Consider the following 14,495-nt stretch of genomic DNA (forward strand, 5'->3'; position numbering starts at 1 on the left):
TATAGTTAGGAAAAAATGTAAAAATCGTGTTTTTCTAATGCTATTTTCTTAATGTCGTGCTATATTTAGGAAAAAGTGTAAAAGTCATACTTTTTTAGGTAATCAACCCTTATTTATTTCAATATACTTATATCATATGTATATAGATGTTTATCTATTTATTGTTTATTTTAATGTTAATATTGATGTGATTAGATATTGGTTAACTTAAAAAAAAAATTCAAGATTATTAAATATATTATGTAGAAAATAAAATCCTCTAAAAGTATTTCAAAATTATTATGATTATATTGATATCTTATCAAAAAAATATTCTTTCAATTTGAAAATTTCATAAATTCGATAAAAAGACAATATTAAAGATGATCCATGCAATCGTGCATATATTATCAAAAGATATATATATATATATATATATTAATAGAATAAGGAGTTTTAGTGCAGTGGCACAACATCTCGACTCAGATGCAAGAGGTCCTGCTTCAATCCTCAACTAAGGGACTTATAACTCATTTGTTTCACTTTATTTCCTATTCTTGTATAAGGCCATGGACCACGTCTATGATCCAATATATATACATATTCATACATAAGTTATATATTAATATATATTTGTTTTAAATATAAATTTATTATAATATTGATATCTATGTGATTAGATATTAATTTTTTATCTTAAAAAAATCTAAGATTGTTAAAATTATAAATAACAAGTTCTTCTAAAAAGTTTGAAACATATTCAGTTATATTGATATCTTATAAAAAAATATTAATTAATTTTGAAACTTCACAATTCGTAATTTATTAAATATCATTCAACTGACAATATTTCATTAAAAAATTAGAAAAAAATTTATGGATTTTATCATAGAACATCAATTAAAATTTTCTTAAAAAGCTTTTTTTAACCAAAAGAAGCTTTTATTAAAAATTATTGAAAAAATTCAAAAAATCTAGAAAATTTTATTATGTGATCCGGGTTTTTTGAAGTTGTCTGGCCATGCTCACCATGTCTCTAGACCAACATATAGATGCACGGTACCATGTTTAATTGAAGCAAAAAATGAGAAAATGGCTTGGTATAGTGGGCATAAGTCGCCAACTCCGAGCCAGGACGTCTCTAATTCGAATCTCACCAATGAGACTTTATGCATTTTTTTTTTCTTTTTCCTCGTTTCTTTCATTAGACCATGGGTTTCCCTATAACCAAGCAACAACTAATGGGTTATTTTTTTATGCAATCAATTCTTCCGATCTTATATACGTCGTCTTTTTCTTCTTTTATTTTTATTTTTTTCCCTTATAGATAATAGGTAAATTAATTGAGGTTTGGCCAGAGTTTTGGCTGAGACGCCGAGGGAGGGGAAGGAGCACTCGGATAGACCACTGATCGGAGCAGAGGGTGAGGTATAGGATCGATCTTGCAGGGACGACATAGCTCAATGGATGTCCTGCGGGGAGATGGGTTTGAGAATTGTATAGGCCGGCTTGAGGGGGGCTGGTAGGTGGTCTTAATTTGCAGGGATAGCGTTAGGATTTTTAAACGGAAAGTTTTTTGGGTTTTTTTTTTTTAATTGAATGTGAGTGAATGAGGGAGAGGCCTGGAGGTTGGGAGCAGATGGGAGGAGTAAAGACAAGTGATTATTAAACCCCCTGTACTTACATGCAGGCATGCACACTTGCACGCATATAATATATAAGGAGACTATCCTTTCCAGGCGATCAAACTGCATTCATCATATCCAGTGAGAGATCCTTAGACGATGGAGAGACTGAGACATACAAGGATCATCAGCTTTTCATGGGAACGGGTCCTATTTGCTCTCACGACGTTCCTTGTCACAGCCGAGCTCCACCTTCGCATCCTCTCCTACAATGTGCAGGCGGAAGTCAATATTCATCACCTCAATTTCATCGTATCATCACTTTCTATATCCATCTATATCTATGTATTAGAATACGTTAATCATATATAGACACACATATATTAATTTACATGCACACGACGGTTTATAATTTTCTGAGAATTACTGTTAAGTTGGTCAAGCTATGATCATATGCTCTTTTACATATATGCTTCAACTTTTGTAATGTACAAGAATGTTGGTGTGCATTGCATGGATCTAGTTCGAGTGTATTTCTTTTGTTCCACAAAACGAATTTTAAGTACGTTTTCGAACTTTGATCCCGCAAAAAAGGAAAACATGTTTGAAGTGATTACAAGAACAGGGTGGAGTATATAGAAAATTTACATTGTTTACTTTGCCACTCTTAGGAATTTATAGGAAGCAGCCGATTGAACGAAATCAGTGTGTGAGTTGTGATTTCGCGGTTAAAAAAATGGGGGTAAATCTGAACCAAAATCGAATATTGATTTTTTTTTTGGGTTAAAGAATATTGATTATTTCTTTATATGTAATTTAATCATTTATTAATTATTAGCCAACTCCCTTCTCAATAGTAAGCAAATAGTCATCATTACCTTTTTAGCGGTCATATTTTCTTTTACAAGGAAGACTCATGGGTTCAGTGTAATATATATTTGTATATACCCTATAATTTGAAAGTCCAACGGGCCTCAACTAATTCAGTTCGAGCCGGGTCGACCCCTAGCATGAATTTTCTTCATTCACAAGAGTCGAACCCGAGACATTGCTTAAAGGGAACATGCGTCGAACCGCTTAAACGAATCCATGTTGGTGTGAGCTCGGTACATTAATTGTCATTTTCATTACTACATGTAAAAAAAAAATCACCATTAATATTATGATCATTCCTAATTAAGCATGTATTTTGCAAATTTGCAGCTGGAGGAGAGAGTTTTTGCCAGTTGTGCTCTAATACGAGTATACTGGTTGTGAATGGCATGTTTCCTGGTCCAACCATAAGAGTTAGGAAAGGGGAAACTGTTTACAATAACGCCATCAATAAGGGAACCTACGGCATCACTCTTCATTGGTTCTCTCTCTGAGACAATCCATAAGAATTTTTATTCTTTTATGACTCTATTTATACTTAATTAAATTAATAATTTATCATTTCTTCATATATTTAGATTCTTAGTCAATCAAATCAGGATGATTGCATGATACACAAGAACTCGCAAAAATGATATATTGTGTTTAAATACATATTTACATTAACTAGAGACCATAAACAGATATAATGTACATGTAAGATAACGATGCATTGCTCACTGCGAACCAGAACCCGAGTCACTACTACATTGTTGCCAGGCTATTATTAGTGGGATACTCACTTACCAGTTCTATGACATCACAAATGCATCGGAGATCCTACAGTATAATGGGAACTACACAGCCCCAGAGAAGCCGGAGCTCCCAACAATCACGTACTTGCCGAAGTACTTTAGCATTGATGCAGTGATGAACTTCACGGTGAAGATGCGAAGCCTGGTAGACGAAGATCACCCAAATGATGTCCCCATGAACGTCACGACCAAAATGTTCATAACAGTTTCGGTTAGCCAACTCTTGGAAAACACCAGCAACGGTATCAGAATGTCCTCTGGCTTGAACAATATGAGCTGGGTAAACCCAAGCATAGATGTTCTTACGGCCTATTACATGTACTTACGGACTTCCCTCTTCATAAAATTTAGTCGTCTCTCTTGCTTGTTTGCTTCTCCGGTGAAATCCGAGGCCGAGAAGCCCAAGCACGGTTAAAGTTATATCTTTTGCATCTCTCTTTATTTAATTCCTTAAGGTTTCATGTCATGAGAGAAAAAATTGTCGGAACATTTCGGTCAAGAAAGTGGTGCAATCTTCTGATTTTTAAGGTTACGCATATCTGGATCTGCAGGAATCAGCGTGGTTTCTACACCATGGACTTCCCAGATGATCCGCCTACATTCTTCGACTTCACCGGTTTGCCTCCAGAATACAACACGAGTGCATCGGACCGTGGGACCAGGCTGAAGGTGTTGAACGTCGAAATATTCTTCCAGGGAACAAATGTGCTTAATGCGCCCATAGACCACCCGATGCACTTGCACGGCTACTGCTTCTATGTGGTTGGGGAAGGAAGAGGAAACTAAGACTTCGAAAATGACCCAAAAACTTACAATCTAGTGGACCCCCCTCACCTTAACACCATATCTTCTCCCAAGAATGGGTGGATCGCTATTCGATTCAGGGCCAATAATCCCGGTATTTACCTATATACGTTCATAATATTCCTAAATTTCATATATCTTATATCCTTTTGTTACTTAATTATACCTCGCTTCTGGTACATGTAAGTATTTTGCAACTGCTTTCATCTAAGGTGTGAATGTCGTCTGGGCAGGCGTATGGTTATTCCACTGTCACTTTGACAGACATTTGTCATGGGGAATGAATACAGTTCTAATCGTAAAGGACGGGCCGACTCCAGAGACAAGTATGAGGGAACCTACTCCGAATATGCCTTCCTGTGGAGTTGAATCAAACCTCAAAGCGGCCACCGATTATAATCATTCCAAGGTTGATTTCTCGACCAAGACATGTCCGAGCATTTTGCCTGCCAATAGTGAAAAAATTATATTGGTATAGTCCAGGTTGTGAATAAGAACAGCTGCCGGCACTACTTGAACGTCTCTGTTAGCTAAAATTAGTTCAAATTTCTGGGGTCGCACTTGCCGCTTCCTCTTGAGAATATCTTCAAAAGTCCTTTTTCAACTTGATATGATGAGAAATAATCAATATCGAGTCCATGAGTTTACCTATTTGTTATAATAAATCATTCCAAGGTCGAGTCTTGCTACACGTCCAAGCATTTTGTTCGTCAAAGTAACAAAATTAATGTATTGTCGTTCAAGTTTAGTGGTTTTATTTGTTAATATTGTAGTTTGAGCCGGAAAGGAAAAGGAAACAGAATAACTTCTGTTCCTCGCAGTATCTCTATATAATTGCCCTCTAAGATCACATATGCAAGGATAATCTAACATAAATATAACTATCACTTTCTTTTTATTTATTTATTTATTACAAAGAAGGCCATGGATATATTACAATAAAATATAAATTTTAATAACTAATATAAGGACATGGATATAGTCTCATCATGTATCGAATATGAAACCTCTTAGTTATCGGACGGAGACGTGCACTACTATATTACACCTTCTTTGATTACATATACATTATCACTTAGCGAACACTTTTTCATATCATATGATATGAAATGGGCCCTTCCTGTTTAGATCCCACATAGACTTACATAAAAGTGACAGTACGTGATACTAAATTGGAACTGAAATCTCGACAAGAAATAGTGATCAACATGATAAAAACAGAATCGAGAGGAAGGGAAAAGAGTGGTGATTAGTGCTCGGTACGCGATTGCTCTGCATTTCCAGAAAACCAGTTCAATCCTTGACCATAACCAACAGAACACCCACGAAACTCTAGAAGAGGAAAAAGAGACTTTTGGCATAAGGGAAGGGGAATGAGAGCCGAGAGGAGGAAGTCATGACTAATATTCCAAGGAAAACAGTCTAATTATATTTCCTTACACTTCAGTTCAAGAGGAAATCGTTCCTTCTATGTATCTCCTGTATTAAGAAAACGGGAACATTTCTTTTCCAAACTTGATTAACTCGACCCGGACTTGAATTTCGCCCACAATATCTCAAGTTTGAGACTCACCTACCCTAATATAGTAGGGAGAAAGAATCAAAGTTAAGCAGCATACTATAGGACTACAAAACTGATGCTGCTCTTCTAACAATGAATAGCCTCTGCCTCGCTGTCATCAACCTCTTCGTTGAAGGTTGCAGCTCTTGAAACGGTATTCAATCTTGCCGTACCTGCTCATATGAATTCAAGTCGTAGGAAGAGGAAATTGGGTAACAGCATGAAGATATATCAATCCCGGCAACTTCCATCGCATTGCAGACCCATTCTGGAACATCGCCCTTGGGAAACTGCAGAGTACAGAAAGAAACACAAGTTTATTTGGCGAGAGACTACAAATTCATAAGCAACAAAAACAATAGGGAGAGAGCGAGGAAGGGGACTAAATTTTTTTCCGAGTACCATTTTCTGCAGAAACTTGCATACAAATCTACAACCATATGGAAAACAATGTTAGAGCGTGGGCAAACAGATTAAAGAAATGGACAATGAAAAACAGGTGTATGGGGAGGTAGGGAAAATTAAGCCATGGTTCAAAGTGAGATTACTCTGGGAACTTTTCGTGGACAATGGATGAGTGCAGATCCCGGCTAAGCTGAATAAGCAAAAGCAAAATTTAAAAGCTGAAATTAATAAGTTTAGGCATTAGTAGGTCCCTGAAAATCGACAAAGATTGATGTATGTACCTTCATCATGTAATACAAATTGTGGTATGATAAAAGCTGAGATCCCATGGCATCTTTCGTAACCAAGCAATGGATGTAAGCCCGGGAGAAATTCTTACAGACCTACTTGGAAGAAAAGTACTAGATTTAGACAATGACATACTTCGTCATTCATGTCTCAGTTAAATTTCTGAGCGATCCATGGTCAGCATGACAAGCTTACCATGCAACTACATGAAGGATCTATAGGCCGAGTATCGTCGGCCATGGCTTGATGCTTCAGCTTTAGAACCCCCTGCCACCAATATTTTCCCATTAGAAACTAGGAAGAGGTAAACGAAACAGAGAACCTGCAAACAGAACTGGAAAGAAAAAAAGAAGGGTGGGAAAGAGTTCGGAAGGTATCAAAAGTTGCCACTGATGAGAGATGGGAATTGCGATCCTAACAGGATCCTTAAAACAATATTGATCACAGAATGATTCTTTCGGATAAAGGAAGATTGTCAATACCTCAGGTACAAGAGCTGTGCCAAAGCGAGCAGTACGAGTAGGATAAACACAGTCGTACATGTCAGCCCCCAGTGCACTGCAGACAACAATATCGAGGGGATAACCGACACCCTGATAAAAAAGGGGCAGCGGCCAATAAACACATATTATAACCGATAATATGTATACAAGTTGTCTGTACAAAGCATACATTTAAAGCTGGCTGTTTGGACGAGTACATTGGGAGTAGGCCCTAAGCTACTTTGATTATCCACTTTATATCATAAGACAAAGATCTGGAAATGAACCACTGCTTGGCCCTTTCTATTTCAGCATATTGACCGTTTCCTTGAGATTATTAAATTTGCAGCTTCTAGTCATCTTGATGTTATTTCACATTACATTGGACCTGTTAAATCCAGGCTAAAAACATGAACCCACCAAATATACCTTGGCTGGTGGAATGCCTCATATAGTCATTAAAACTATGATATTCAGTAAAAAGAATCATCAAAAGAAAGATCACCATAACGTATCGCGGTTTATCTTCGGGCAATGCAGCAGTGCACTGAGCAACAACACGCCAAAACGAATCTTTGTCCTCACCGCCTGAAAGACCACCAATAGCATAGCTGTCACAGAAGTAGATCCAGTCAATTTCACTCCCATGCCTGATCTCATGGAACTCGAAAAGAAGAAAAACATTATGGTTATGAATGATAAAAATAGAAGGAAAAAAAAAATCTCTCAAAACTCATGAAAGTTCGCAATTTCAATTCCAAAAGATTTACCATGACATATCTTTTGCTGATTTGACATCATTCATCCAGAAACATAAGATAGAATTTATGTGTATTTTCACAATATCAAACAAATAGTTTCTTCAGCAGCAAGATAGAGATAATGTTGTCCTAAGGAAACTCATCATCTAAATTGGCAATACTATCAAGCATCCATACATACCCTGGTAAATTCCGCTCCACCAAGCCTCTGACACAAATATCTCTGTAACAGCAACATAGAAATTATTAAGAAATAAATTGGTGCATCAATAAATTCTGAAACATGAGGCTGAAAATCGTCATTAGAACTTGTATTGACCTTAGAACAGGATCTAAACCGCCTTGCACTATTCCAAACAAATTCTGCTCGTTTGGTCTTTTATGAGCTGTCATTGGAATCATGAACAGTATTAAATCGAGGTTGAAAATCATAGATCAGAAGCAGAGGAATTAGAAACTGACTGAAGAGCAATCAATTTCCCGGTGGTGAATGTGCTGAGCTTAATGGTTTTGTAGAAAAGTGGGACAAATAGATGGTAAGAATATGTCACCTATCTGAATAGAATCACATAACTGGGATACATATCTCCTCTGATTATTTGAAATTTTTCATTCAAGGAATGTCAAAGATTTGGTGGACACACCTGCTACACATCTATCAATCCACCTAAGAGTGCGATACATGGCCTCCTCAATTCTTGGACCAGTAATCGTGGTTTTCACAACGTCATCGAGAGCCATTATTATATCCGCTCCAACTCTATTCTGCATGATCATGACAATTTAAGGGATTGAGCAATTTCCATATGAGAATAGAAGGCCTGCTTGACCATGATATATTCACAAGCTACCCATAAAAAAGAATTTCTTTTGGTTTTTCCACTGAGCTGCTTGCTGGTTTGGGAAGATACATGTGAGAATGTTATGTTCTCTTTTTTTCCAGTAAGTAATATTTTTGTCTCTCTAAGCTAATGAAAAAAGGAGACATAATATTTGTTCATCGATATTTCCATTGTGGTTACTACAGCAATTTGCTCTTCAAAATCCAGGACCGTGATAATTAGAAAGGACAAGTTGGAAGTTGGTAGAGTGTACCGACTATATCATAGATGCACCTGAAAATTTTTTCACCAGAAAGGGCAACTATCTATCATTATTTGAAAAAATAAGACTAGATTTTGGCTAAAACCCCAAAGGGATCATGGTATTATAAACTATTACCATGACAATTGCAGGCATCTGTACTGCCAAAGAACAAGTGAACTTACTTGAATTTGAATCGATTCCTCTGGCGTTAGGAGCATTGGCTTTCCATCAATAGGTGACTGAAGCAAATGGAAAATATAAGATCACCAATATAGGTAAAGCAACTAGCCACTGACTACAGTCAGTAAGAAAGAGAGACGTGGAAACTATGCAAATCATATCTTTTTGTAAATTCTATGCAGCGCTATCCTCTGGTTGTCAGTTTTCTCATCTAGATACAAAAGAAAGAATACCTGAAAGGTTACGCCCTTTTCCGTGATATCAGCTAAGTGCAACAATGATACCTGTAATTACATTGCATCCTATGAGTTTTACAAATGTATAACCTTTGAAAATATTGGAAATGTATTTTCTATTAACAACTTTTGACAAGAAATGTCGTCATGTTCTTTAAAAGGAAACACTCCTCAGATAATGTAAAAGCAGCAAACAACCTTATCATGTACATAATCAGCATGTGCTTTATTGATGAAGGCAGAAGCAGAATCATCAAACAGCCCCACATAGAGTAACAAAAACATCAGAAGCAGAATTAAAAAGTAAGTCTTAATTTAGTAATTCATGGCAACAGATATAATTATCATATGCAAACCATTTGAAATCCGCCAGAATCAGTGAGTAGCGCCCTGGGCCATTTCATAAAGCTGTGAAGACCGCCCAGTTCATCTAGAAGCTCAGACGTAGGACGAAGCGCCAAATGATATGTATTCCCAAGTATGATCTGGCAACCAATCTCCTCAAGTTGGTCATTCGTCAACCCTTTTATTGTCCCTGATAATTGCAAGAAATGATTTGAATCCAATTGATTTCAATTTGATTCAATTCTATTGTAAATGAATTATACTGTTTGGAATATCAATGGACTTAACTGAAATGAATTGAATAATCTTCTTTGGAACACATTAGAATTGAAATAAATTATTTTGATAAGATCACTCCTTCCAATTGAATTCATTTCTAGCCAAATCTTGTTGATTTTGGCCCGAATTCAAATCCAATGCAAATCTTGTATCTTTTTAAGTGATTCTAGTATCAATTTTGATTCAAAATAGCAATTCAATTGAATTCTTGTATATTTATAGATTCAGAACAGGAAGTAAAGGAAAAACAGAACTTCCTCATGTCGTATCTGTATCCATAAGCAAATGCGGTCAACAAGAATCAAAGGTACAAAAATGATTTCATAATAATCATTCATGCGTAAAGCACATGCTCTGCAACTGTATTTATAGCACGGGAAATTGGTGAGACTCCCTATAGGTGATGTACTAATAGCTTCTTCTATCATTCACAGAAAAATAAAATAAGATACGATATGATAAGCCAAAGGGAAAAAGAACGAACCTTGCGTTCCTACAGGCATAAAGAGAGGGGTCTGGCACACAAAGTGCGGGAGCGTCAGTTGAGCTGCACGAGCACGATTAAACCGTCCGAGAACCTAAACCATGAAAACCAACAGACAAAGCTCAAAATCGGCAAACACTACTTACAAGCTTGCAGAGGACTAATAACCCATCATTAATTATGATCCTGCGGCTCAGTTCATAAGCCAATTCAATGAAGCTGAAACTTAAGCAAACTACAATAGTGAATGCTCCGATACCATTGAGGAAACTACGCTCTAATTCATATCTTTCTCCTCGAGAATAATACCTCAGTCTTTAATGCTTTGTGACCCTGAAACAGCCCCAACAAGATTTATCCAAGCCATTGGAACTCGCCTTCATCAAACTTCGTAGACGTTCTCATACCAATGCTATTCGAGCTCAATGGCACAAATCAATAACCAAATTTAAATTCTTTACCTCGAAACGGAGAGCCATGGACCAATCCACTCCCAGGCGCCCCCAAACAGAGCTCGAGAAAGTTGAGCTGCTGCGACTTTGCCCGAGGCAGCACCGGAGGCAGACGGTGATCAGAGCCGTGGTGGCGAGTTTGCTGCCGGCGGGAGTTTTATTTTTTTTAGCTGTTTATTTGTTCGGTCTTTATTTTTTTTTCTTGGCTTTCACGAAGTATTTAAGGATGAGAGGAACAGAGCGGAAGTACGAGTGTGTCGGTATTGACCGTTGTCCGCGCGGTCTGCCCCGGTGCCGGTTGCCCTAGACTTTTTCGTTGATATTATATATAGAGATGTGGGAAATTGTGATTTGTACCCTAAAGTTTTGCTTCTCGACCACTTTTGACCTTATAGTTTGCATTTTACCAATTTACACCCAAATCTCTCTCTCTCTCTCTCTCTCTCTCTATATATATATATATATAAAGTTGTATTCTCATAATAAATAGGATTAGAAAACTAATTTTATATATAATATAAGGTCATAAAGGTAAATATCCAAACAATTATAAATGTATATACAATGAGGAATAGATTAGTAAATGCATATAAAATTATAAATCATTAGATATACTTAATAATTTTATTATACAAGCGCGTTCTTGATTTAAAGTATATAATTTCAAAATTTATTTATAAAAATACAATTTCTTAAAATAAATATCGATAAAAGAAAAATCTAAAAGAAAAATCTATTATATGCAATAAGTATGTTTAAATATTGAATACTTTCGAAACAGTAATAGATAAAGCTATTTAAAAATTATTAAAAATGGACGATTTGCATTTGTTTTTACAAAATACATGGAGGTCATCTACTACAATTTTTTAGAGTTTGATATTTAAGAAAATGTAATATATATTTTAATTAATATTATTTTCTTCATCGATATTTGGTATTATAATTATTTTCAATTATTCTAAATTTGTTGTTGTATGCTCTAATATTAAGAATATATATAACTTAATGAAAATTTCAATTGTGATGTCAAAATTTTTAAAAATTATCCAAAACTATCAATTCTAAACAATAATCTCTACATTGTACGGGCAAACAAGCTAGTATATATAAAGTTGTATCCCATACATTAAATATGATTAAAAAGGTAATTTTTGAATCTTATGAGGTCATAAAGGTAAATGTGTAAATAATATTTATTATTAAAAAATACTATCTCAAAGAAAATAAATATTATATTAATAATATATTTACATGAAATGCAAATAAAAGGTGACATAATTATCAATATATATACAATTACTATACATATATACCCAAAAATAGAAAAATAATTTTTTAAATTATCCTCTAAACATAGATAATTGTATGAAATTTTATTAAAATAAATATAAACTTTGTTCTCTCATGAAAATAATTGAGTCATTTTAGCTAAAATTATCCAAATTTCAACTAATTTTATATATACATATATACAAACTTGACTACAATTAATAGATTAGAGTGTATATATTCCTTATGGTCAATATGTTTCAGTGGAGAGATATTACATATACATATATAGAGAAATAAATTACGGTCAATAATTTAAATTGTTAAATATGATAATAAAAAATATTAATATTCACCTCCCAACACTAATAAATCTACCGTAAAAGATAAAGTCTACCGATTGGTTGCATTAAATGGTTTCATAATAGTATTTTTACCATTAATGCCAACGCCAATTCAATGTAAATTTTACCGCCAATATTGTACAATAAATGAGGTAAATAGTAAATATATTGTAATTCATAGATTAATATGTTAAATAAAAAATAATTAATAAGACATATGATTATAAATAACAATAGTAAATATGAAAATAAAGAATGCATTAATTCGAATCATTATTGTTATTTCAGTAGTAAATAAATATTTATAAACTTAGTAAAATAAAGAAAATTTATAATTATATGGATTTAAATTTTATTGCGTAATGTTTTAAAACTATTACAAATCTTATAAAATCTCAAATGAAAATAATTGATTCATTTTACTAAAATTATTCAAATTCATAAAATCTCAACTAAGAGAATATTGGTGAATATAACAAAGAGATCAAGATCTGAAGAGATTATCGATGACAACAAATGATAACAAGAAAGCAAGTGCAATGAAAAAAGGAGTTATAGTTATTAATTTTTTATTGGATTAGAAAAATGATAATTTTAAAAACGTTACACCACTATTTTTTTTTTGCTTCTCCAACATATCTGTAATATATGAATTGATCAAAATTCCTAAAGATATTTGAATATAATTATTATTATATATTATAGAAAAAAGGGATATCTTTTCATGAAATTTTTGAAATTTAACTAAAACAATTAAGTTTGAATTATGCAAATAAAAATATATTTATCGTAAAAATCATGTGCAACACATGGGCAAAAAATCTAGTATAAAAATAAACTTCAGACCTGGGGCATTCGGTATTGACAATTAGTCTCGTGATATTTATGTATCTCGGTCCCACTCTGTAGTGGTACTACCTACTAGCCATTAGAATCATGTGATCACACACCTCTTTGGAGTCACCTCTCATATATGGAAAGACATTTTACCATAGTTATCATAACCGGACCGGACCGGCCAGTTCGATCGGTCGGATCGAAAACTGGCACTATGATCAAAACCGGCCGGTATATGGGTCCAACGGTTTACTATATTTAAATCAAAATAAATGAATGTGGTGGCCCTGGTGGGATTTGAACAACTGCCCCTCCACTTCACACCCAAATTATGACCATCTCACTAACCAACTAAGCCACAGGTCCTTTTCTGCATAACTATACTAATGTTATGTATTTATTATCAATTTATTTTATCTAAAGCAATAATATAAACATTTATTATACAATTAATTAAACATGCGATCTGACCCATCGAACCCCCGGTTGAACCCGTGAACCCATGAACCCATGTCCTACCCGGTTCGCTATCCGGTTCGGTTTTAATAACACTGCATTTTACCATAGGGTTGCTTGCTAAATCCGCTGATAATGGTGATAATGGAGTATCAATATTTATAAGTGGAAATAGAGGAAGGTGCCATATTTATCTTGACGGGAGCAAAAGAAACAATAACATGTGGATTCCTGGGAATATGATTTTAAATTCCCTGGGCCCACTAGATTATCATGTTTAGTTGAAGCAGATTACTGGTAATTTGGATGCTCAAGGTAATTCACTTTTTCACTCAGCTGGTAATTTGTTTTTCCAATTATGGATCTACATTACCAGCAAAATTACTAGTAATGTATAGCATTATTAATTCATACCAAACATGACAATGAACATTACTGGTAATTTTAAAAGTGGAAATCTATCTCCGTAAGAATCTAAATTATCAGTAGTCTCAAATGGCAATGCACCAAATCCAACCTAAATGGGTCATCATATGGTAATTTTCAGATGATGAGATTTCAAATCATTTTTGTGATTTGGTGAAAAATATAGGCAGGAGCCAAGTTTCATGGTGCAAGTTACCACCAGGTAAATACGTGGTGCATAAATGTCGACAATTGAAATGTAGGGTGCAAATTAATCATAAAGAAAATTTAGGGTGCAAAGGAGGAGGCGACCTCTCCCCACAAATTAACTATGATTCGCTGAATCTCTGCCACAATTTTTTTTCTTTCCAATATACCCTTATAATTTGAACTGTTTGAAATGAGTATTACTTTTGCCATTTCATCCTTGATTTATATATATATATATTTCGATTGTTTGAGTCTACTAATGTTCTTCATTTAATTTTTTGGGTAGCTAAAATTGCATGAGATATTGTCTTGCAATTCCGAGGGCAAGTGCGTCTCT

At 34.6% G+C, this 14,495-nt stretch overlaps 2 protein-coding genes across 4 annotated transcripts; one reads left to right on the plus strand and one right to left on the minus strand.

Moving 5' to 3' along the window:
* The first annotated feature begins 1,461 nt into the window (after nt 1-1,461).
* On the plus strand, nt 1,462-4,449 carry LOC116203342 (laccase-14-like). 2 transcript variants are annotated; one of them, XR_004156244.1, is made up of 4 exons: nt 1,462-2,710; nt 2,808-3,589; nt 3,823-4,169; nt 4,309-4,449. XR_004156244.1 is itself a non-coding variant. In XM_031535031.1 (3 exons), exons 1-2 carry the CDS (start codon nt 3,387-3,389, stop codon nt 4,055-4,057), a joined length of 438 nt encoding a protein of 145 aa, XP_031390891.1. In that variant the 5' UTR covers nt 1,462-3,386; the 3' UTR covers nt 4,058-4,169; nt 4,309-4,449. The 2 variants fall into 2 exon arrangements, 1 of the variants encoding a protein (XP_031390891.1); XM_031535031.1 differs by having other exon boundaries at nt 1,462-3,589.
* A 1,012-nt stretch (nt 4,450-5,461) lies between these two features.
* Nucleotides 5,462-10,923, minus strand: LOC116206031 (queuine tRNA-ribosyltransferase catalytic subunit 1-like). 2 transcript variants are annotated; one of them, XM_031538759.1, is made up of 15 exons: nt 10,644-10,920; nt 10,183-10,276; nt 9,431-9,609; nt 9,072-9,122; nt 8,841-8,897; nt 8,217-8,337; nt 7,892-7,958; nt 7,754-7,795; nt 7,317-7,422; nt 6,812-6,922; nt 6,525-6,596; nt 6,323-6,424; nt 6,185-6,231; nt 6,039-6,066; nt 5,462-5,926 (listed from the first exon to the last, which is right to left on the minus strand). In XM_031538759.1, the coding sequence occupies exons 1-15, from the start codon at nt 10,659-10,661 to the stop codon at nt 5,795-5,797; spliced, it is 1,227 nt and encodes a 408-aa protein (XP_031394619.1). In that variant the 5' UTR covers nt 10,662-10,920; the 3' UTR covers nt 5,462-5,794. The 2 variants fall into 2 exon arrangements, with proteins under 2 accessions (XP_031394619.1, XP_031394618.1); XM_031538758.1 differs by having other exon boundaries at nt 5,462-6,066; nt 10,644-10,923.
* Nucleotides 10,924-14,495: the final 3,572 nt, after the last annotated feature.

The sequence above is a fragment of the Punica granatum genome, chromosome 4 (assembly GCF_007655135.1).
Source record: "Punica granatum isolate Tunisia-2019 chromosome 4, ASM765513v2, whole genome shotgun sequence".
NCBI lineage: Eukaryota > Viridiplantae > Streptophyta > Magnoliopsida > Myrtales > Lythraceae > Punica > Punica granatum.